At 38.2% G+C, this 25,093-nt stretch overlaps 1 protein-coding gene across 2 annotated transcripts; it reads left to right on the top strand.

Annotated features, from left to right (window-relative positions):
• Positions 1 to 1,091: 1,091 nt before the first annotated feature.
• On the top strand, positions 1,092 to 23,966 carry scarf2 (scavenger receptor class F, member 2). Of its 2 annotated transcripts, XM_007547495.2 has the most exons (11): positions 1,092 to 1,813; positions 5,103 to 5,161; positions 5,256 to 5,357; positions 6,652 to 7,171; positions 7,884 to 8,102; positions 8,218 to 8,346; positions 8,597 to 8,700; positions 11,470 to 11,584; positions 11,845 to 11,942; positions 17,430 to 17,585; positions 19,214 to 23,966. In XM_007547495.2, the coding sequence occupies exons 1-11, from the start codon at positions 1,704 to 1,706 to the stop codon at positions 20,434 to 20,436; spliced, it is 2,835 nt and encodes a 944-aa protein (XP_007547557.1). In that variant the 5' UTR covers positions 1,092 to 1,703; the 3' UTR covers positions 20,437 to 23,966. The 2 variants fall into 2 exon arrangements, with proteins under 2 accessions (XP_007547557.1, XP_007547556.1); XM_007547494.2 differs by lacking the exon at positions 1,092 to 1,813 and having other exon boundaries at positions 3,898 to 5,161; positions 19,214 to 23,957.
• Positions 23,967 to 25,093: the final 1,127 nt, after the last annotated feature.

The raw sequence follows: 25,093 nt of genomic DNA, 5'->3' as shown, positions 1-25,093 counted from the left end.
GTAAAATGTGACTCCGGCAAAATCAGGATATGCTTTTGTTCAGCAGAGACGAAGCTGGAAGTAAAGCTGTGACAGGCTTTTCAAGACTTGAAACTAGGCCGCAGGTTCATCTTTCAGCAAGACAAACAACCCTAAACCTATGGTCAGAGCTACAACGCAACAATTTAGATTGAAGCATAATCAAGTCTTAGAAAGGCTCAGTCAAAGTCCAGACCTAAATCTAGTTAAGAATTTCAAGAAACATTGTTTACAAATACACTACATTCCATCTGATGGAATTTATCGTCTCTAGGTGTGAAAAGAGACAACACAAAAGCACTGCAGTTGTAACTGCCACAAAAGCAGTGACCCAGGGAATTAAAAGCAAATGTATGACACACTTTTCAGATTTTTTTTTCTAAAATAAAGCGCAACTGAAAGCTGTTTACCATTTTCTATTTACTTTACAGTGACACACTGTAAAAATAAAAATCCTAATCAAATTTATTGTAATTTGTTGATGAAATGGGACAAAAATATAGAAATGTGCTTTCCTGTATGACACTGTAACTGTGTTGGTATCTACACATTCATTCACAGCAGAGGTTACTGAAGATGCCATGTGTTGGCGTCATTTTGGACCTGAGGGGGGCGCTATTGTACCACATGTTATGCCAATGCGACTTCCACGGCCTGACAAAGGCACACTTTTTCCATGCATTATGATTTGGTGGAAAAGTTTTTTATAATGTTTTGCAGGTCAGATGCTGCATGCTTAAGTTATTACTTTAGTCTGTTTGGACTATGACAAATCTAAGATTACATCTATGGTCCTATGTGAAATATAACACACGTATAATAATAATAATAATAAGTTTGGACTATGACAAATCTAAGATTACATCTATGGTCCTATGTGAAATATAACACACGTATAATAATAATAATAATAATAATAATAATAATAATAATAATTCCTTCTAATTCACTCATTGTAATTTGATATTGCATAGCTTTTAAAAAGGATTTTATTTTACATTTATGTATTTGTTTTAACTCGGGCCATTGCTGCAGACCACGTTGCGCCCCTGTTGCATGAAGGCCTATGTAAATTTCGGTGGCGGAGGCATGGCGCACAAAGCCAAAGATAGAGTAACAAATCAGGAATTTCCCTTCTGCCACTCCTGAGAGCGCAAGAGAAGGACGAAAGTTACGGATTAGGTGCTTCTCCTCAGGAGGGTGAAGTCAAAGCCATCCTTTGGACTTTTTTTTCCCCTCACTATTCTAAAGTTTAACAGTAGTCTAAACGCCCTGCAAGACAAGTTGATGGGGCTTTTTCTTCATCCAGGGAACGTCTTTTGTTTTATGAGTCAGGAGTCCGTTAGACTACGTTTTGGCATTTTGCAGAACTATTATGGAATAAACTACGCAACGAAGTGGCACCAAGAGAACCAGCTGACTTGAAAATTTGGGCTTTTGTTCTGTTTTATTGAAACTATCCTGGGGATTGCGGAGTTTCTCGGCGACTTCGGTGCTCGGACACCTAATTTCCGAGGATTTTAAGGGTTTTTCATTAAGCATAGACTGTGACCACATCTGGATTATGAAAGAAACAGACGTGAAAAAAGGAAGAGTGAAACGTCGCCATTAGAAAAAAAAAAGTTGGAGAAAGGGGAAATGTGGAGTAAGAGTGGGGTCTACATTAGGATGTTGCTGCTCTTACAATGGAAGTGAAGAACTGTTTTACTGCCGCTGCGCTGCTTTGTCTTTTCTTTTGCTCCGTTTTCAGCCAAGAACTCAACGTTAAAGGCAGGAATGTGTGCAAAGCACCCGGGTAAGAATCCATGCTGGGTGGATAAAACTGCTTGCATGCGTTTTATTTAACTAGTTTTCAGTTTACGTACTGAAAACTAGTTAAATATAAACATAAACATGAACGTCCAAGTTTTGCTTCTGCGAGTCTGCTTTAAATAATTGAGACAGAGATGAAAGCAGCCACATAAACTCATGAATGGGGGTCAGCTGTCTTATTTTTTGGAAGAAAATGCGACTTTAAATTGTGCAGGTGACAAAGTTTTATATAAAGTTTTGCGAATGTTTTACTTTCTGATCGATTATCGCCGTGGCAAAATCATGAAACTTTTTAAAGCTGTATGTTGTCGTATTTATAATCATCAACATTATTTTAAAGCTGTCCACGTTGACCTATTTTTTGAGGTGCATAACGCGGTTTCTGTTCACTGTAGCAGGCGCAGGAGGAGGAAGGCAGTTGTGCAGATGTGCATACATCTGGAGTGTTTTTATCTGTAGGTGGCGCTCTATTGGCCTTCGTGGCAACCTTTTACACAACCAATTAGTTATAAAAGTCAAGTTTTACCTTTTACAAAGCAAGGGAACTCTAAAAAAGTTGAATGCTGATCGGCCTGCCTGCAACTCTGAATTTCTCGAAGATTTTTTGGCAAAGCCTCTGCATATCTGGCTTCTTGTCTGAAAGGAAGGCATCCAAGTCCACAATTACTGACTGCAACTTCCAAACATGTTGAAGTGATGTCGATGAATTCTAAAAAAAAAAAAAAAAAGTTGTTTGGTCAGAAATAGATAAACATTTTTTGATAGTATTTCTTTTTTCTCAAAAAATCTTATGTCATGTTGTGTCTATATGGTGTATTTAAGTTTGTGTTTATTCTGTCTCAAACGACCTGTTTTTTTCACGACAGTTTGAATATATATATTTTTTTTAATGTGCAGTAAATATAGCTTACTGTAACCACACTGAAAATATGTTATCTGGATGAAACCACTCACTGCAATTTCCAAAGCCTTCAGAATGGAAGTAATCTGGAGTTGCTCTTTCATAACATAAAGTTGTGTTTACATAATATTTCTTTTAAAAAAAAATAACTGCTCAAGGTTTTTCCCCTGCGGCCTGGGGTTCCAGCAAGTTTGGCAAAGGGTGACTGGATTAACAAGAAATATGATTTCAGGAGGTAGTTATGTGTGTTGCTAGTCATGATACTTGAAATTTAAGTCAAGGGAAAAAAAATCTTGATTGTTCTCATGACTAACATCACTCTGTTTTCTGTGCTAAATGTCAAACATATTTCTTTTTAGCCTCAAAATTCTTTAAATCTCTTAAATTCTTATCGAAATGACATTTGGCATCATTCATGGTACTGTAAAAGAACCACAATTGTAATTGAAATAAATACTTGAAGATTGCAACTCATCAAAGCTCAGCATATTTGCTTTTCAGCTTTTGCATAAAAATAATCTCCAAACAAGAATGGAGCAAGAGCACTTCTTGTTTCTGGGTATGCCTGAAACAGTCATTTTGCTTTCCTCACTGAATCATATGAATTGGAGGAAGTGAGAAGAATTTATGTGCACTTGTAAGCATATCCACCATGATCTCACATTGCAAAATCAGCAGCTGAATTTAACTGGAATGACAATAATAGCCTAACTTGGTCATGATGTGGCCTTCCATCACCCAATGCTTTCTAGTCTAGCTGTTGCCTGAAATTCTTGGGAACCAAAAAGCCGTCAGCCTCAATATGTTTCTGAATTAGAAATAGAAAAACAGAGCTCCTATGGAAGCCCATGATATATAAGTTTTGTGGTAATAAACAGACACACATGCAAAAATTCTTCAAACACAAGATTAACCAGTGAAGAGCTGCCATGTAGTTATTCATTCAGGTTGCTTGCAGAACTTTCAAGTGAATAGTAAAGATTCACATATAATATTTGAAAAATAATGTCAATAATCACAACATTATTGTGATTAACATTAACATTATTTAAGCCAATTAAATTACAGTAACTCAATGCTTCTAGGCATGGCTAAAACCACTTGCTGAAGCTGAGCAAAAGCAAAAAATATGGATTTAAGTGACTTTAAGAGTGGCATGGTTGGTAGTGCCACACAGACCAGCCTCAGGGTTTTAGAAACTGCTGTGATTTTCACACCTGTCTTTAAAAAATAGACTCAGCATGCTTTGTTGTTGTCAGGGATAAACGTAGACTGGTTTGAGATTAAACAAAGCAGCAATAGCTCAACCAATGTAAGCGGGAATGAATGTGAAAAGTGATGCCAGTTTGATGAGTTTCAATTTCAGCTACAACTCTGACACGGTAGTGTTAGAATTACATATAAACAAAATGAACAATGTGTCTTGTTTCAGTGGGTCTGGCTGGTGGAGGTAATGCAGTGGTAGCAGGGATATGTTCTTGGCACACAATGCTCATTAGTAGCAGCTTGGCATTGTTTAAATGCCATCCTTAGCCAACCGATCCACAACCACCAGATTTCAATTCAATGAAACACCTTTGGAAAATAGTGGAACGTGACATTCTCATCACAGATACATAGTCAGTAATCTGCTACAACTGCACAACAGTAACATCTCAGAATGGACACAAATCTCTGAGAAATGCTCCAGACTCTGAGTTGAATATATACCATTAAGACTTAAAGGCAGTGCTGAAATATAAGAAGGTGGGAGAGAATCAAACCTGGTGCTATGAATGAAAAAATCCACAAATAATATTAATAATTGGTCTTATCTTACTCTTATGAGAAGTACTATTGATGATAGATTTAGACACGTGCCTGTTTGGGCAGGATAAAGCACAGCTTTGCTCCTTTCGTTCTGAGGAGCCGCCATCTTCAAAGCGTTAGAGGAAGCTGACGTGTTGCAGGGGCCCAAAGAGGTCACAGGCAAGGGAGGAAAGGAGACACATCCGTCCTTTCCTGTCAAGACTAAAACTGTCTGCAAAATGTTTTCTTTGAATATTCATTCTCCTTCCCCACAGGGAAGAGTCAGATAACACGATAAGCTGCACTAACTCAGATGCTATAGATGATGCAGTGTATTTATCTTATACAGACTATAATTAACCATACTGGGGTAATTATACAACAAATGTGCTATACATTTCATCTTTTGCACACTTTGGCAGAGGTGGGAAACCGTAAGAACTGTGAGTTCAATGAGACGTGAGCTGGGTGTGGATGCTGCCTCTTTGATATGTGTTTGTTTTACTTCATTTCAGTGCAGTGCTCTATCTCTGCCCTCTCGTTCGGTGTCTCATAGCTTTGAGTTTGTTTGTTTTTTTTCCAGGTCATCGAGATTGGTTTGCTGCAGTGGATGGGGGAAGCTAGGAGATGAATGCCTGACACGTACGTTGGAATAGGTCTTGCATTAATCAAAACATGTCAAACGGCTCATTGTGTGAGCCACTGTAATAATCTGGTCTATTCTTTTTCATTCCAGCCATCTGTGAAGGCAACTTCACCTGCAAGGAAAATGAGGTGTGTGTCAGGCCAAATGAATGTCGCTGCCGACATGGATACTTTGGAGCCAGCTGTGACACAAGTGAGGCCTTATTTTTTCACCTTTCTATGTAGAACATATCTGAATTTTCTGTCCTGCTTGGATGCTAAAAAAAAACAAACAAAAAAAAAAACTGTATGAACAAATTTTTGGAATAAAAGCCACTTTGCAGCTTTTTTATATTGAGCCCAAAGCATTGAAAATTTCAATATATAATAAAAAAAAAGGAACAGCACAAAATTAAACTCTGAAATTTATGGTGCTTAGAAAAATTAAATCATTAATAATTACTATTCATTTGAATAACTGCAGTGTTGCCGTTTGATTGAAGAATGCCAGAGAAAGAAGCTGCCCGGAGGCACAGCTTTTTCTAGTATTTTAACCTTTAATAAAAATACCACATTTTCAGCTTCTTTACAAAAGAAAAAAAAAAATAGGATGCACAACAGTATCTTAATATCTCTATTTAAAACAAAATAAATAATTACTCCTCTTAAAATTTAGTGTTTTGTCATGTTAATAACAACATGTAAAACAGGTATTTGTAATTTGTTTGATTGTGGTACATAGACTTAAGCAGACACATATAACTGACCCCCTCTAATGTTAGTACCGGTTATGAAGTAAATAATTGCTTTTCACAGAATGCTGCAGCATTTTTCTGCTCTCTTCTGTATAAAGTAACACACAGGTAACACTGGTAAGGTTCAGGGAAAATACCCAGATGAAAGTGTTATTTCAGTAAACTTCAGCAATTTTGCTTTGTTCAATTTAATATAAGCATGCTTATTCATAATACAACAGTGTAATCAATATTAAATATGCTAATTTTCAGTCTGCCGTCACATAATTAAGTGCAGTGTAACCTCTTCAAACTGTATGTAAAATCATCAGTGGATCATTGTTGTCAAGCATAGCAGCGTTCTTGCACTTAATTGGATGGATTTGGAACTTATCTGCAGTAATGTGTCTGCTGCCAGCTCTGTATTGTTAAAGAAAGAGGAGAGAAAAAAGGTGAAGCTATTGATTTACCATTCTGACCATTATCTGGGAGGAAATGCCTCAACACACCCACAATTCATTGGAGATAAAGTACAGTGTATCCTTGCTGGCCTGGTAAATGGAAGACAATAAGTGGCAACAAAAATACCGCAGACTATATATATATATGAAACATTTATGTTTATTTATCATAATAATGTAACATACATTTGCAAACATCTGTATGTTAGGATTTCTCTTTTCAGTGTGAAACTACAAAGATTTAACTTACATTACTGAACATCCTAATGCACTAACAGTTTTCACATTCCCTGATTGCACTTTGCTTCAACAGAGTGCCCTGCCCAGTTCTGGGGCCCTGACTGCAAGGGAAGATGCAACTGTTACCCTAATGGCCAGTGTGACGATTTGACCGGCAAGTGCACTTGCAACCACAACCGTTGGGGACCCAACTGCGAGAATGCTTGTCAGTGCCAAAAGGGCAACTGTGACCAAGACACAGGAAAATGTACCTGTCACACTGGGTGGTGGGGTCCACACTGCCACAACATGTGCTACTGCAGCATAAATTCTGTCTGTGACGTGAATACGGGGCGATGTCTGTGCCATCCTGGCTGGACGGGGAGGAACTGTGCAAATCAGTGCAACTGCAACGGCTCGCCGTGTGAGCAGTACACGACACGCTGCCAGTGCAAGGACAGGATGTGGGGTCCTCGATGCGATCGAGTGTGCCAGTGCATCCAAGGCAAGTGCAACAAGGCTGACGGCTCATGCACCTGCATTCCAGGATACCGTGGGAAGTTTTGCAGGGAACCATGTCCTGCTGGATTTTATGGCCAAAACTGCAGAAACAGGTGGGGGAAGAATGCCTATCAGACAGAAAATGGATCATTTTAAAACACAAGAATCAGTTTACAGATGTTGTATTTCGAATCCATATTGTTGTGTGTTTTTGTGATTTTAGTGTAAAATGTGGTTTGTAACAATCCATGGTGAGAAACAATAATGGAAAAATGCTTATTCGGGTTTTCACATTATCCAATAATTAAAAACACTACAGCAAATACTACAAACAACAACAACAACAACAAAAAAACATTTTAGTTTGTCTGTTCTTCATAAAGTGCAAATGTATCTTAACAGACAATTTTCAAAAGAAATAATATCACTGCTCCTTATGTCAATCAAATGTATTAGACACCTGTTAGAGATCAGTGGCCAAATTCCAATTGAAACTTTTCAAAGCTCTTACAGCTGAATCTAAATAATGAAATAATCAAAACTTAAAAAGTTCAAATTGATTGGATGCAAAATGGCCAGTACCCAGCAGAGCTGATTATGAATTTATTAGTATAAACTGAATTATTGTTTTGTTCTGTATAAATAAACTCAATTTAATTGAATTACATTTTTGGAATCCCAAACTAGTGTCAAACTAAAAAAAAAAAAAATCTCCAAATTCTTTGTGCATCTCTACAGCCCAGTACTGTTTTGAACATTCAATATTGAAATGAGAATGAGATTTTGCTACCATAATTCTGCATCTGTTTTCTTGAACGCTGTCAGGTGTGGACACTGCAAGGGTCAGCAGCCCTGTAAGGTGACCGAGGGCCGGTGCATCACCTGTGACAGAGGCTGGAACGGGACACGGTGTGATCAGCTCTGCTCCAAGGGCTTCTTTGGAGAAGACTGTCAGGAAGTGTGTCCCACCTGTAAGGACGGTCACCATTGTGACCCCATTCATGGCAAATGTTCTCACTGTAATCCTGGCTGGATTGGCGACAGGTAACACCAAGCTTTTTCTTTATCTATTTTTAATCTTATAGCTCTACTATTTGGGCCATCTGAACAGTAGAATTTAAACTAACAGTAATGGCGTCATTCTTCTCATATGTGATAGGTGTGAGGTACGCTGCCCCAACGGCACATACGGCGAGAACTGTGAGAACAACTGCAGCCAGTGTTTTAATGGCATCTGTCATGTTGTCACCGGAGAGTGCCTTTGTGACCCAGGCTTTTATGGCATCTAGTAAGTTATAAGGCAGTGCATGGTGTAAAAAGAAAGCATGTTTATGTCCTCTGCAGCTTTATAGTGAAAAAATGGGATCGTTTTCATTTTACTTTCGCAGCACAGTTGTATTTCTTAGGAGCAGAAGAGTTTAGTTTACATTTATAGACTCTTTTTTAGTGTTTGAGGGTCCTCCTTGGCCTTTTTTTTTTCTATCTTGTTCAATTTTACACATTTTATGCATTGCTGTCGTTTCTTCTCCTCATTCAAGTTGCAATAAAACCTGCCAGCCTGGCCAGTATGGAGTCAACTGCAACCAAACCTGCTCCTGCAATGACAAGAACTGTGACCCTGTGTCTGGTGCCTGTCATCTCCGTAAGAAATTATTTTTTAACTGCATCCTTTTTTTATTAGTGTATTGCTTTAATCAGGAATGGCCTGGTTAATTTTTTTGTTTTTATTTTTTATTTTTTTTTGCCACCCTTAGATTTGGATAAAAAAAGTATTTTGATTTAATGTTTAGACAACGGTAACATTTTCTGTTGCAGTTACACCTCCTATCCACATCCAAATAGGATTTTTATTAACAAAACAGGGAGATTTTTTTTAATCTCTAGTGGTCTATCCATCTGGAGTCAATTTAAGAGATACTTAAAACCACAATAATAATGGAGATGTGTTTATGTTATAAAGCCTGTTCTTCATAAACTACAAATGTAAGCTTAAGGACTTACTGAAGTAAAAGAAAGGGTAAACGATGTCAGAGAAAATGCACTCGACAAATATTTTTGGGAGAACTTTTATTATACCACTGCTTTTGCTATGCTAAGAACATCCATTTTTATGGCAGTACTGTTGAGATTAAACGCATGTGCTGGTTTTGGCACTGGTATCATTGTGCTTGTGAAAGAAGTCCCCATATCAAAAAACTGAGGAAAAATGATCATATTAGAAGTATGTTAGAAATATGTATGCTTCTTAACATAAATATAAGTCAATCACACGGCAGAGAGTGCCACGTGGCATTTGATGCTTTCAAATGCCACATGTTCATATTATTACAACCCTAATGTTTGTAAATATGCTAAAGACAACTTTACCATATCTAAAACATACGAACTCATTAATTAGGGCAGGAGTGACTAATGAGCGACTTGCGAGCTGCATATGGCTTTTCTTTCTCTTCTGTGCAACTCAAGGCAGCTTGACTGGTTTATCAAGGTTCACATTTTAACTGCAGTTTGTAAAAAAAAAATATTTTGAAGAATCTATGATGCTTTACACATGTCAGCAGTTCAATCTCTGTTGCATTTACTTCAACTGAACCACACAGTTACACTAGAAAGTTCTCTCACATCATGACACAAACCAAGTATTGTGAGATGTCAAAGTGACTGGCATTATCTTCTCTAGTGTTGTGATCTGTGTTTTCTGTGTATCTATTTTGAGGTTTTTCTGTGTTTATTAGCCTGTTCCCTTGTGAGTCTCTGTCTTCCCTGTTGATTGATCCCAGCTGTGTCTCATTTCTTTGATTACTCTCAATGTATTTAGTCCCACCTGTTGTCTTTGTCTCTTGTCGGATCCTCGTCGTGTACCAGCCAGTTTCCCTGTGCCGTCGTGTTACGTCTTGCTCCCTGTTGTCCTGTTCCATGACAGGACAACACAATAATAAATTATTGTGATTTATTTAATCACAATAAATTATCACAATGATAATTTATTGTGATTAAATTATCATCATCATCATCATCACTTTAACCTGGGTCTGCCTGCGTCCTCCCTCACCACCTCACATCATGACATCTGGTTTTTAGCAAACTGTCATAGCAATTCACTTTGCACTGGGAGAAGTAAATGTGGGCACACTAAAGTGTACCCATCTTCTGATAGCTACTTCTGGAGAATGTTTCACCAAGTCATAAAGCACAACTCATCTCAGACTGGTTTATTAAACATGGTAGCAAACTCATTGTACTTTAATAGTCTCCTCAATCACCAGATCTCAATTTAGTACAACACGTTTTGAATTTAGTAGAATTGGACATCATGAGGTGCAGCTAATTAATCATGCCAAGGTGTCAATATGGATCCTAATTTCAGAGAAAATTTGAATGTACACCACGAAGAACTCGGGTAACTCTGAAGGCAGAAATGGATCCATCCCGAGACTAAGTGTTCATATCAGAGCAGCTGATTAGTGTATTCTTTAGACACCAGGCAGAGTGTGTCGAGAATGACAGAAGTTCAGTGCATTAACCGTCTATTGCGTACACATTTCATAGTAACAAATGCATCCATTCAGGTCTGAAGTGAGATTCAGGGTCCTTGATTGCATTCCCAGACTGAAGTTGATGTCCTTTTTATGGCTCCGTTTGTTGGCTCTGTTCTTCACAGCTAGAGTAGAGACAAGGGAGAGAAGGAAGAAAAACTGAAAGAAACAGGGATGGAAAGACGGAAAGAAATAGAGAAACTGAAATTGAGACAAAGGAAAGCAAAAGGTGTTGACTTGGAAAGACAGTTTTTTTCAGACAGGCATGTAGCATATTGGGTTAGAGCACACAACGATCGCAGCGATTTTTGGCCACAGGAGAAGATGGATGTTGACAGGTTGGTCAGTGATATTATAAGACCTTGTCATTCTTGCACAACTCCTCTTTCAAAATCAGCAATTACAAACTGCCACACCCACACTTCAGTATTATTTATGATAGTCAGTTAACTCCTAACTGAATAAACTTTTCCTCATCTAATTCTCATTTGTCCTTGCAAGTGCAATGCACTGTCCATGCTTGTGAAATACAGTTCTTATTATACTTGGGGTGTATCCTATTTGAGAGAGGGAGGGGTGCTAATAAATCATTTAACGATGAGCGTTTAAGATGAGGGGAGGGAGGTTGCTGCGGGAAATCTACAATGAAGGGGTAAGTGGTTACATGTCTTTGGGGAGGAATTATGCAACGCCAAGGCATCACATTAATACAAATCCTACACGTACCAGTGCTTGGACTTAGTTCCCATGCTCAGGTTGAATGTAGTTTTACAGTAAGTCATAAAAATGGACTGAATTTGACTGTCGTTTTTTTGAAACTGGCATTTCCTGCACACGTGTGGCACGCCCTTTACTTAGAGCATTTTATCTTTCAGAGCCCAACCAGCGGATGGGTGTGATCGCAGCTGGATCCTTGGTCTCCTTTTTACTGATTGCCCTACTTTCTCTACTGTGCTGCTGCTGCCTCTGTCAAGACAAGGACGACCACAAGTGAGTGATAGATTTTAAATTCTGATAAAAAATAAAAGAAAATTATCTTTTATAATCTATCTCGCAGTTGTTACAAAAATAAAGGGGTATAATAATAATAAAGGGTGTTCTTATTTGACATTGCCATATGGATAAAAGCTGGTCCATGAGCCCTCCAAGGAGGCAAAAGGCCAGGTTTAAAATGCCTGTTTTCAATGATTAATTTAGATTTCCATGGCATCATCCCTTTTCAATGCTAACTGAGACAACTCTACCAACAGCAAAAAAGCCAAGCGGATTTTGTGCGGACGATTCAGCCGAATCAGCACTAAACTTCCCCGTATTCCGTTGAGGCGACAGAAACTGCCCAAAGTAGTCGGTAAGCCTCAAAAGCTTTCTTTTCTCCTCACATCCCTGCCAAAAACCGTATGTTATGGTATTCAACTTATTAGCGGAGAAATGTTATTCCTAAAACAGATAGGCCTGACTTTACAAATGTTTACTAAAACACAGAGACGGACATCCATAAATGACTGTCAGTGTGAGACTTTTCCTTGAGTGCTACCTTCGTCTGCTCCATAGATGATGAATAGAGTTGAAAAGTGTATGGTGGCTGGCAGGCGAATGTGGGGTTTCATTTAGAAGGAATGCACTGGTTTTAGAGACCCTTATTATTCTTGGCACTCTCAAATGCCATGTGTTCAGATTATTACGACCCTAATCATGTAAGTTTTTTTCTTCTCATTTTCTCTGCCCCTTTTTTATTCGCCCCCCTACCCAAAAAATATGCTCTTTTCCTTACGCTGAGCAGGAGGTTGTATTGTTTAATAATGGCACGTAGTTGTTCAGGGGCCCGTCTGCTGGTGTGTGACGCTCTATCAAAGGCCACACTGTTTGGTTAGACATTGCAGCTCCATGTGGAGGTCTCGTGGTGTGTGTGTGACAGATGTGTCTGTGAGCGCAGTCTTTTTCATTGTAGTCCAAGGAGGCATCTTTCAACCCCCTACTGCAAACAATTTGTCATATTTATGGTTTGTCCTATTGCCTAATTCAAAATGAAAAGCCTATTCTGATCAAAAACTTAAACCAAATCTTGTTTGCGCAGGCTGTTGTCTTAATTGTTCAGTTTTTCAAACATGTGTAAGCTTCAGCATTTTAATATTTTAGAGGGGTAAACTTTTATTTTTGCAACAAACATGCTTGACCATTCATCACGGATGTTTTATGATTTGTCTTATGACATTTTTAGCATGTCCACTGTAGCTTTAAAACTATTTAAACTTAAAAAGAATGATGCTACCCTCTCCACTTCTGCACTATGACTCCCAGTGTTTTCTTGCAATCACAAAAATTTATATATGCCAAATGTATCTTTGCTATAAAGTTAAGTCAGGTGTATTAGCCTTTTTTCAGCTAAATGATTGGCAGTGGGCAACACAGTAAAGTCCTTTTGGTGTGATGTCATTGTCTCATATTTTTTTATGCATTACCAGACCATCTGAAAATGAAACGATGATCGTCAGTCCACAAAGTCCATGAGGGCCTCCAAGTCAAATTTTTGTTATCTAAATTATTCAGAAAGTTGGTTGGCCTGCTTTCAGTTGGAGCCACTGTGGACAATGAGTATGCCCCGGTGGATGAATCTTCATTCACTCATACAGAGGGTCTGCATAGGATTAATGTAATTATTAAGACATTTCTGTGCCACTTAAGTAAAAAGTGGCGCCTGTGTGCAGTAAAAACAAAAACATTTAAGCTGTGATGCTCTCATGCGTGTTTGTACACCAATAAAATGTACAACTAATGTGCAATAGTGTGATGGGGTGGAGGAAGGGGGAACCAGAAACAGCAACAGACCTATCAGTGTAATTTTATGTTGCTTTGGCAAAATAGCTTCACATCACTGCCAAGCCTGTGTCTTCGCTGTTTTACTGCATGTTTTTTTCTCTATTTAAATTCTGCTTGTGATGTGAATTCCATCTCAGTGCAGAAACACAGTTTTCACCAGCATGAATATACTATATTCTGCAGGATCACATGGAGAAAGTGATCTTCCATATTACGAAGGATCACATTCTCCTTCATAATATGGAAGGAGAATGAAGGAGTGATTAAAATAAAATATTTTAATATTTAACAGTCAGAAATGTCAGGTTTATAGTACAATCAACCACTTGTAAATCCTAAAACAAAAACTTTCATATCAAGTATTACTTGTTGAGAATATTCAATGTTTCTCCTTTTTCTTGGCGTGTTCTGTTCCATGTTTTGCTCTCCTCTGCTTTCTGTCGAGCTGCCCACTGAAGTGTGATCTGGCAACATTTAGAAAGTAACTCTGTCAGGAGCTAGACGGTCCTGAACACATGCATTCCAGAAGGGGCCCATTGGGGCTGGAAACAGGAAGTGGTCAAACTTACTTTAGTGTGTGTCAGAGCTGTGATTTATCCACACTGGGGTCAGTGTCAATAAATGTGCCAAGGCAAAATTAAAAAAGGAATAACGGGGTCAAGCAATAGGAAACAGAAACGATTTGCTCCTTGCATTGCCAGCTTCAGAGAAATCTGTTTGACAAACCGAGGCTGTTTGCTTGAAGGTTAGCATTCCACTCTGAGCGTATTTACTCCACACCCTGCGCTTTCTGTGTCTGTCTGGCATTCCTTGCATCTTCTGGTTCCAAATTGTTTCTTGTAAATCGGTTCAAAGAGCTTCACCATCTGTTGTTTCATCTTAATTTGCTCAGAGAAAAACGGACTTGTAAATGCAGAGGTCAGAGTGCGACTGTTGCCTATGTAATTACGTGTGTGTGTGTGTGTGTGTGTGGACGGGAGTGTTCTCACCCTGTAAAGCCGAATAGTTTAAAATGGTGTGATCCAAGGTTTTCTTCCTAAAGACGTATTGCATCTCATTAAGTGTATTTTGTTTTAAACTGCATTTTTGAAAACTTGAAACTACACATTAAAGGCTCAAACATGTTTATTTCCGTAACTACTGTCGCATTATAATCACTGCAGAACTTTGTCAAGTTTCAAGCACTTTTCTTTCTGTATCCCACCGTTCTTGTTTCCTGACAACCTCAGCCCCACAGAGCAGCTGCGGTGTTGGTGCTGTGCAGCTGGGATAGGTCAATAATGCGCTGTTGTGTGCAGGCCTTCATGCAGGGAGGGATCAGTGTGGCGATGAATCTTCAAGGCAATGTTCCCAACTAAACCTCCGGTTTCAAGTCAGCAGCTTTCAGAGGCAGTTGTTGCCCTGCACTGCGTACATCTAATGATGCCTGTGTTTGCTTGTTTATTAGCATTGCTGAGGTTTTTGCATAAGTTAGCTGCTCTGCATTCCTCAGTGACTGTCTCTGTCTGACTCCCTGTTGCTGATCTTACAATGGAAACAGGATACTCTCCCTGTCTCCGTCGATATTTTTCTTCTTTATTATTCATTCAGCATTCTTAATAATGAAGTTCATAAAAAGCCTTATTATATAACTGGTTATTTTTCTTCCAGAATCTATAACAGCTTGTTACTAAACTTTGCTTTAAACTTGTAAGCAGCTTTTTTCTTGTAACAATTTTCTCAAATTTTAACAAAGATCTTTTGACATTTAGTGGTTTAGAGAAACTTTCCTGTGATATTTTTACCCCAAGGTAGAAGAAAGTTGTGTGTTGCAAATTAAATGCCCCAATTATTCTCTTGTGAACATAGAAAAAAGTATAGATGCACTTCTGAGATTCAATTCAGAGGTTTAAAACACGTTTTGGTCGAAAAAAGATCTGGAGAGAAAAGTGATTTTGAGAGTTCAACTTTATTAACTCTTACTGTTGATGAGATTTAAATTTTCCAACTAGAAGAAGTTTACAAATAAAAGGCATTTGGAAAACACATAATTTGGCAAGAGCAGTGCACAATTTATTTTAAAAAGTCTTGAATCTGTACCAACTAGTTAATGAGGTCTTCTTCCACCCATTTTTCAATCCTCATTTTAGGATTCATTAAATTAATCTTGGTGTCTTTGCATAAACTTTTCTAACATTTAGAAAATATGTTAATCAGTGATGAGGAAACAAAATGATATATTAAAGTTGTGTGAACTTTTGTTAAACAAGTATGTAAATTATCATAACTGAGGGGCAAAAGATCTCAGCAGTTCTAAAATGATTTGTAGTCTCACTGTGTTCATTATTTTTTTTCTAATTAAAACACTTGAAGTGCAGGAGTGACCCATATTCAGACGCCTTGTCCTCGATGCAGCCCTGTTGTCCTCCCCTTCTCTCACAACCTGCTTTCCTGTCCGAACACCGTCAAATAAAGTCCACTAGAGTTGGAAAAAAAATGCTTCAAGTGCAAAAATTCAGCCCTCAACAAACTTGTTGTAAAGTTTTGTAAATCTGTCCGCAGTCAGTTTATCTTAAGCTTAAACAAATGGATGGACCCATGTGTCATCGGGTATGTAAACTGGAGCATCTGATGTGGTTGCTCATGTTAAGTTAACGGGGAAAGCAGCTTTGGTCTGTGCTGAACTGTTCACACCAGATGGGAAGACTGACTCCAAGTATGCGTTAGAAACCACAGCTGTCCTGAGAATGAAGGGTCAGCAGAACGCTGTGGTGACTGATGGGGGCTGGGAGGCATGGAGAGGGAAACAGGATTTGACCTACATTGAGACTGAGAAAAAGATTCATTGGAAGAAGACTTACATTGCTTTTAAACAAAGAGGAGAATAGTTTCAAACAGAACAATCTTAAAGTGCAGCTCTAGAACACGACTTGCAGTAACATCAATTGTTAGTTTAAATTCTTTAATAGGGAATGGACAACAGACATTAAATAACATTAGTTTTTAAAACCCTTAAGTAAAGTTAGCCAGAGCCTGATTTTAAAATTTTAATCACTATTCATGTACATAATGAATAGTAAAGCACAACAACATGTGAAATGAATGACCACATGTAAAGACCACATCAAGAAGAACATTAAAGTAATAATAGTAAAACTCCATCATAAAGTTCAAGGAGATAAACTTTAAAATGCAAATTTCAAACAAAAAAATTCTAAGGCATTTGAAAATACCAGAGAAAAACAATGTTCAACCTTTATTACATGAAATGTAATGTTTTCATCCTTTTTTGTTGTTGCAAATCTACACTTTTCAAGGAGTTTGTTGTAGATTTGAGGAGAATAATAAAAGATGTGTCCGTTTCTTTGGTTTTGGCCCTGATACTAACGTGTGAACAGGACTCAGCTGGCCTGAGTTGTCACCTCAGACTCATGTGCAACACTGAAACTCGCATAATCCCAACATCATTTGGTGCCTTAGTCCAATAACAGGACTTTAAAATGCATTCCTTTACAAAACGGAGGTTCTGCAGGGATTCTGGTGCGATGTGATGAATCTTCTTGATGTTGCTCAGGACTATGCTAGCATCATTTTGCATGGGATTCAGCTGCCTAAATGATTTTTCACAGACTATTTAAGACATCTTTACAATATCCTAACCTATTGAAATGAAATTCATGTATCAGTATTTTTGGCACCTGTCTTGACAAAACAACAACAAAGAAAATCTAATTAATGCTAAGGCTAAAAGTGATTCAGAATGATATAGTCCTGAATGTCTTTTCAAATCCCTATAATGACGTTTTGAGTAGAATTCATAAATCTTTTGGTTAACCTTTAACTGTCAAATATGAAAATGTGGTAAGCTGCTAGATTAATGAATTTGCTCTTAAAAAGTTCATCTTTTCCACAGAGCTAACTAAAACCTATCTTCCTCTTACTTCTTTGACACTGAGTGGGGACAGACTGTTACTCTTGTAACGGAGAACAAGGCTCTTGAAATGACCTTTTGGCTTCTGCATTTGTTTTCTCTTCTCAGTAGCACACCACGACCCAGAGAACACCTTTAACTGCAGCTTCATTGAGCCGCCCTCAGTGGCCGAGCAGCCCTCCCGTTCCTCATGGTCCTCCCAGGAGTCCTTCTCTTCCTTTGAGAGTGGAGATGAAGGGCCTGTTTATTGTGTTCCACATGAAGGTTGGTCATCACATAAGCAAATAAACAGTTGGTTATCTGGAATGACCATGTCAAATTTACAGATTCTCTTTGGCATAGGAGGTCTGTACACGCAAACACAGAGCTAAACACATCCTAAAGAGGCCAACTCCCATGTGTCACCAGTGACTCACACACTTCTGTATTACTCATTATGAAGATAGTTTGCTTCTAATCATAGGCCATCTAGATCCAGGTTTTCTCTGGAGAGCAAGTTAAGTATAAACAGGAAATGGAATGGTTTAGTCAGCGTATGGCACATATGAGTTAAAGTTTGATGGAAAACACCAGTTTTATTAGTTTCTATTTTCAGAGGTTGAAACTCAGTCGTGGTTTGAAGGGATTTTCTTATCTATGACAGATATTAGTTCTCAGAAAATTAAAACCACAATTTGAAACCACCATCAATCAAGATATCAGTCCAACTCAAAGTTTACATTATAATACAAATCAGTCATAAAAATGATGCATCTCGGAAATTGCCTGCTGTGTAAACAACCACCCCCCAGTGCAAAGAGGGAAGTGCAGAGCAGAATGAGATGGCTAATGATAGAGTAGAATAGAATAGAATAAACTTTATTGATGTTAATATTAATTCAATATTTGGAAGTGGGTTCAACACAGACTGAACGACTTCCTCTGCTGCCATTCTTAAAACTGCAGGCAGACTACAATTCTAAAACAGCACAGAAAATTGACGTCATTGTTCACAACTTCTCCTTCTGTTTACTGATTGGCCCAGTTAAATTTTTACCAGCGGAATTCAAGTCAATGGGAGGAAGCCCAGACTTTCTCCCATGCTGTGATGTGAGATTAGAAGAGCAGAATTGCGTGTTTACATACATCTTTTTTCTCACAGTCTTAAGATTAATCTGGATAAAAACATGTTGTTTCATATCTGTTAGAATTACCAAACACAGTTCTATTTACCAAATGCCACAATAATGAGAGAAATACTATGTCAAAGATGCATTTATAAATGTTTTCAACCTTTCACCGTTTGTCAGGGATGTCTTTATTTAGAGTATATAAACCACTGTTTTTGTTTTTTACTTCAGTTTGTCTTCAGCTCACGAAACAAGACATATTGGATTCACAAAGAAAAGAAACAAAAACAAGATTCCAACAAATTTGTGGGAAACCCTAAAAATACCAACTATATAAGAAACATGTAGTATAGAGATTTTCATGGGGTTGTTCTGGAGTTGTACATGGCACCAAACAACCACTTCTGTTTTGCATCAACAAAGCAGAGGGCAGTGTGCCATTCTTGTAACATGCACTGTATATAAGGCTGATAACAATTGCTTAGATGTGATTACTTAAATGATCCTTTGCTATCAAAACAAATGTAAAGTGTTGAGCAAGATAGAAATGACAGAGAAATACCATAACGTTTTATGATTATCAGATCTTGTGCCAGTTGATTTTGTTACATCCCCTAAAACTAACACACTCATAAAGTTTTTTTGGGGTTTATTTTATTGTTTGGCCTTCTTAATTGCTATGGCCTAGTGTACATAGTTTACCACCTGAGGTTGTGTTTCTTAAATCTAAAAGTAAGTTGAACTTACTATATCCTTTACTAATCCTCTGCCAACAATCAACAGAATCCATGAGTGACAGCAAAGGGAAGCAGAGCCCCAATCCTGTGGATGAAAACTCAGAGGATGACACATACAAGGAGGATGCAGGGGAGTACACTTCACTAAAAGACACGAGTGTCACCAAAGTGGAGACCAACGAGCAATCTATACTCAAGTGTTCTGACAGTGAGATTTCAAATAGTGGGTCTGAGTCTGCTGCCCAATACGCCTGCATTGCCCGCCTCTCCAAGCAGTCAAAGGAGGATGATTGCAGTGGCAAAGATGGTGATGGTAACCTTACATCAGAAGCCAAGGGCAATGGGAAACCTCCCCCTTCACCTGGCAAGCCTAAACCACGGCCACCAGATCCATCTACTAAACCCAAAGTGTCATGGATTCATGGAAATGCAACAGGGTCTCAACAACCAGAGCAACAAGGGGGGAATAGGGCACTTGCGGTGTCAAAGGAGAAAAAGAGGAGCTCTAGTGATGGCTCATCAAAGAATGAAGAGCGTCACAAAACAAAAGAAAAGAGTCGGAGCCACCAGAAGAAACAGGATGGAAATGATACTAATGCAAATGGATCAACTAGCAAACACAAACTGCCACAAGGTAAAAAGTCTGGAGATGAGCACAGCAGTCCAAGTCACATGGAGCACATCAACGGTGTTGTCCAAAATGCCCTAAAAATGATAAGCAGTTTCCGTAGCTCATCGCCTGAGAAGAAGATTGTTGAAAATCCAAAGCAGAGTCCTAAAGAGCCACCAAAGAGCCCGAAGGTGATCCACCCTCACATGAATTCTGAAGCGGCCACCTTACTGGCTGCACAGCTCAAGGAGAAAACTCAGAGCATCAACAGGAATGAGGGGACTGGACTGACAAAGACCAATGGTCTCTCCCTACCAAAAAATAACCAGGAGAAGCCCACACCTCCACAGAAAGCCAAGAGAACCAACTCCAGTGGACTAAGTCAGCAGGGCTCCACCAAGCCTCTGCTGCCTACCACAAGCAACCTTCAGAAAATGGTGGCACCCATCACCAACAACTTTGGCACCCCCGAAGCCAAGAGCCCGGAGAAGCAGGACTTGAACGGCTCCAGGACGGGGGACCTGCTGGACCCTACACCAAAGAAGACTCCCATAAAAAAGCCACCTAGGAAGAAAGGCAAAGGTGGTACCCTTGATACACCTGAAAGTAAAACACCCCAGCAAAAAACAGCCATTATGCCACCACAGGTAGTGAAGTAAGTGTTTGGAAACATTCTGAGCAGTTGCCAATTATTTTCCACAAGACTGAACTGTTTGTTTGAAGCTAGCAGCAACATAGCGTTTTAATCAATGAACAGCTTGAGGGCAGTGCCTCCAGGAACATTCAGAAGTAACAACCTCTTTGAAATAAAAGGCACAATAGAATTACACCAGGAGGGTGTTTTATAATAACCGTGGCACCATTGTTAAATATCAAGTGTATGTATTCAAGTCGCAACACAACCTTGTCTAGAGCTGAACACAACACAGTAAACAGGGACATTATCTGAAAGTTCATTCATCTCAGCTGCTGGGTCCTGAGCCCACATTTATATTTATCTACTGCATGTAAAATGAGTATTGATTACATCAACATTTTTTTTTTTTGTAGATTCACTTCTAATAAGGCTTTTGATATGAAATGCGTTGTCTGTAACAACTAATGTGATCCACACAAATCAGTCGATGCATCAAGTGTAATGAAGTAGAATGACACAGGGAATAGGTTTTAAATGTGCTTACTGAAACGTCTTCAAGAGTATCTCAAGATGTCTCCTGTATGGAAAAAGTAGTCACGTGCATTGCTCAAATTTAACTTTGACCCGTGCATCCACACAAACTGTTTTCAGTAGGGGGTAAATTTTGAAACGGATTCATATCAGGCGACTGACCAGGTCATTCCAGCAATTTTACTTACTGTCTTGGAAACAGTTTGATTGACTGTGTGTTTAAGATCATTGTCTTGTTAAAACAATCAGCCCTGTTTCATCTTCAGATTCTTATCAATATTGTTCTGGTACATTTTTCTATTCACTCTTTCATTGACTATGTGGAATTTACCAGTACCAATGCTGTGGTAGAGCCCTACACCATGATGCCATCACTCCCAAACAGAAAGCTTTGTGGTGCAGTGCTACATCGGGGCTCATTGTTTGCATGGTGCTTTGGGTGCCATTATTGCTCCAGACGTGGAGTGTGCAATAACATTACAATAATTCCTTTTGGTCTCATTTTCCAGACTACACTCTCCCAATATTTGATTGGCTTGTCCAAATGTTCTGCGGGAAACAAGCATCAATATGCTTTTTCCTTTGCAATGACGTTTTGCAAAGTGAGTGTGCATTGAGGCCAGACGGGATGAGTGCATTACTTCATAAAAAGGAATGTACCTGCTAGTTTCAGGTCTTTCTGAAGCTTTCTGCAACTAATTATTGGCTCTTAGAGAACTTTGCTGATTATTCTTTTGACTCCTCTATCAGAAATCTTGCAACGGCTGGTTTATGGTGACATGTTTTTCTGATTTTGAATGATGGACCCCAATGGCTCTAACTGAGACATTAAAAAAATAAGAATCATGTATGTGACTAATTCTCTCAGAATTAGGATCTGAAGGTCCTGAGAGAGCTTCTTCTAATTATGACATGCTTCTTCTATGATACCTTGATAAGAAGAAGCCCTTTTAAAGGCCATTAACTAGGACTAAGCCAACCAATGTTAACTGGCACTGATGAGGGCAGGATTACAGACTTCAGCTATTTTCTTGGATTTCTATGCCTTTGTGTGGCTTTTATGTTCTTATATTTGAAGTTTTTATTACACACACTTTTATTTTTAGATTTATTTCTTTGTAAGTCTTAGTAGTTTGTTTGTTTATACATATAATGCTTAGGTTGTTGCTGAGTTGATATGAATTTCATGTCAATAGCCCCATCATAGATACATTTACTGAGAAAAGTCTTGACATGTTCAAAACTTTTCATTGCTTTATGAGTTGTACAGCTGGAATTTAAAAGAACAAGGGCCAGAAAAATAGCTATTAGCATGTAATGCACAGACAGTGACAGTGAGTAATTGGTGCTCTGATGACTAGAAGCTAACATTTTTCTATTCTAACTTGCTTAGAGCAACATGCAGCAGTATAGCTCTATACCAAAGCTTTTCAAGATCATTCCAGCCTTAAGGAGTTTCTTTGCAGATGAATGTCTACTCTAGGTATAATATTTTACATTTTAATTTAGTCTAATGAATCTGAATATTTCTATGACCATCTTTATTAAAAACACAACAAAAAAATAAATAACTTTGATCACCAATCTCTCAGAGTTCACAAATGCAAATAAGAACATTTTAATTCTTCATTATTAAATTCAGCCTTATTAAGCTTTTTTTCCCACTTGAAGCTTAATCAGCATCACTTGGCCAGCTCTGTCAGATGTCATTTGTTGATTCATATGAAAGGGTTTTGCTAAGATTAAAGAGAATGTCCTTTTGCTGTATTTGAACCACTAAGCTAAAAAAGAGAACTAAAACAATGTAACGTCCTTTAGTTTCTGTTTGTTCAACATTTGGTAACAAGATTCTTTGATCCCTCAGGAAATCAGGTCACTGTCAAACTCTTATTTTGAATAGATGTCAGTACGATAAATTTTGTGACAAAAATAGCTTTCAAAGAATGAAATAATGCCAGCAGATTTATGCTAAATTTAGGAGGATGTTTGAATGTTCTTTCTTTTGGCAAAAACAGAGACTTAAATGGTACTTTATCTTGTGTGTAAAACCAAAGTCATGTCTGCCAAAGGATTTTGCCACTGTTTACTCCAAGTGCAGACCCCATAATTTCACATCCATGAAAGTATTGTTGTGCAATACTAACAATGAAGTTTTCAGGTAGGGAAAAAAAGCTAATTTATAGCAGCTTTTACAACTTGAACTACATGAACAATTAGTGGCATAGGAAGTGATGATAATCTGCTTTTGGCATGTTTTTTGAGATGAAGAATATTACATTAACAAAATGTTTCTATCTTTTTTTTTTCATCAAGGTACAAGCCATTTCTTTATTGTTTTCAACATTTTACTTGTATACATTGTGTACTTTTTTATTATCTTTGTAAGCTGTGCTTATATGACCATGTGGGTTCCTCTGTTTTCTTTGGTGTCAATGAACTGGCTTTCATATTGTATTAGCTTTTTTTGGTTTTGCTGTGTTGCTTATTTTTGGCTCTTAATCAAATCTGCAGAAAGAGTACGTTCCTTCTCTAAAGTTTACATTGGCTTTGTAATTGTTCTCTGTTGATGTTATTGTTTGTGTAACACTTAACTGCATGACGCAGAGTGTAATTATATGGCATTATAGCTGCAGAGGAAATGTGTAACCTTTCTGCTCCCTCCATTTGTTGTTGCAGCCTCCCGTAAGCAAATCTTATACAAAAGAGTATTGTACAATACTACCATAATACCACTGTTGTAACAAGTGCATATGCTTAAAACCATAATACTGTGTAACTATTAAGTTGCAGTCATTTGCCTGACTGGCCTTTGCCTGGTTTCATTGCCTTACAATGCATTTTTGTAAAGAAGGGCCTAAAGAAACTGCAAAACCATCACCAGCTGTAAGATGTATTTTGTTTTAGTTGTGATGTTTGTTTTGTTTTACTGCAACTTTGATTGCCTTTTAGCGTATGGCTGTTAAACTCTGTGTTCATTTAGTTCTTTTGAATAAAAAAAAAGCAATATGTGTAGCCAAAGTGGAAACCGTGACTGGAAAAACAACACTATTTAACTTTAGTTTGATATCTTTTCACACAAACAATATCCTCATTTGTGACACATATCTGGTCTGATGGGGGTCATGTACTCGTATTGAATTTTTTTTCCAAGTCCGTGACTTGAGACTAAAGCTGAAAATATACATATAAATATAGAAATGCAGAACAATACAGAACAAGTCACTGATTGATATATGACCCTTTCCTGCCTCTCCGAGCTTGGACTGCTGAGTCTCAGGACATGGTAGAAGCCCTGAGGCGTCCAGTCAGAGCGGTTCTTCAAAGGCCCAGAAGGAACCAGGAGACTGTTGATTGGCTTCTCAAGGAAGGCGGACAAGAGCTCCTTTCATGGGTTTTAAAACAGGGGAAACTCTGTTCTAAGAACTTAATCATGTGCTGTGTATATGGTTTATTTTGGAGGGGATGGAGCAAAAACTGATCTTAAGGTATGACTGGTTGGTTGGATGGATGGATGAATGAATGGATGGGTGAATGGATAATTGGAAGAAGCATGAGTGTTTTAATGATTGTGACATTGTGCAATGCATTCAAATCTGCAACTTAAGATTTACCCACACTACCACATCTTTCTTGACTCTCTTTCTAATAAGTGGCAAAGCCTTGGAATAAATTAGTTTTCTAAATCAGAAGCATAATCCTAAACAGAAAAAAGAAAGAAACGTTAGGAAATAAATGCTCTTAACAAAAGAAATGGTGACACACCTATGACCATGATTTTTGTCAATGACCCCATTTTTCCAGTAGAATAGTACTTAGACTTCTCCTGTCATTTTATGTTCTCCTTCCTTCGGCTCTCCGCAGCTTTTTTCCTTTTCGCTCTTTTGTAGAGGAAATCTGCTCGCAACAGTAAGACAACCTGACACGCTATGTTTCAGGACAGAAAACGTAAGAAAAAAAGATAAACATTTTAAATTTGGCGCTGTAATTAATTCCTAACTGCTAGTGTGATTTTATTAGCTTCCAATCCAAATACATACAGCTTCACAAGGATGCTCAATTTGCTGTTATCTTAGGAAAGCCATCTGTTTCAGGCCCATTCTTTTTAGATCCACTTTGAACCTGGTCTTAACTTTCACAGAGTTTAGTTT

This window comes from Poecilia formosa, unplaced genomic scaffold (genome assembly GCF_000485575.1).
Source record: "Poecilia formosa unplaced genomic scaffold, Poecilia_formosa-5.1.2 Scaffold20, whole genome shotgun sequence".
Taxonomy (NCBI): Eukaryota; Metazoa; Chordata; class Actinopteri; order Cyprinodontiformes; family Poeciliidae; genus Poecilia; species Poecilia formosa.
Note: the sequence above shows the minus strand (reverse complement) of the source record. Positions and strands in the feature narration are given on the sequence as shown.

Excerpts from the sequence above, each read along its gene's own strand:
- scarf2 (XM_007547494.2), top strand. The coding sequence starts at position 4,972 with ATGAGACGTGAGCTGGGTGTGGATGCTGCCTCTTTGATATGTGTTTGT. Across the intron at positions 5,162-5,255 it reads AGGAGATGAATGCCTGACAC|CCATCTGTGAAGGCAACTTC; the intron begins GTACGTTGGAAT and ends TTTTCATTCCAG. Across the intron at positions 17,586-19,213 it reads TTATTGTGTTCCACATGAAG|AATCCATGAGTGACAGCAAA; the intron begins GTTGGTCATCAC and ends AACAATCAACAG.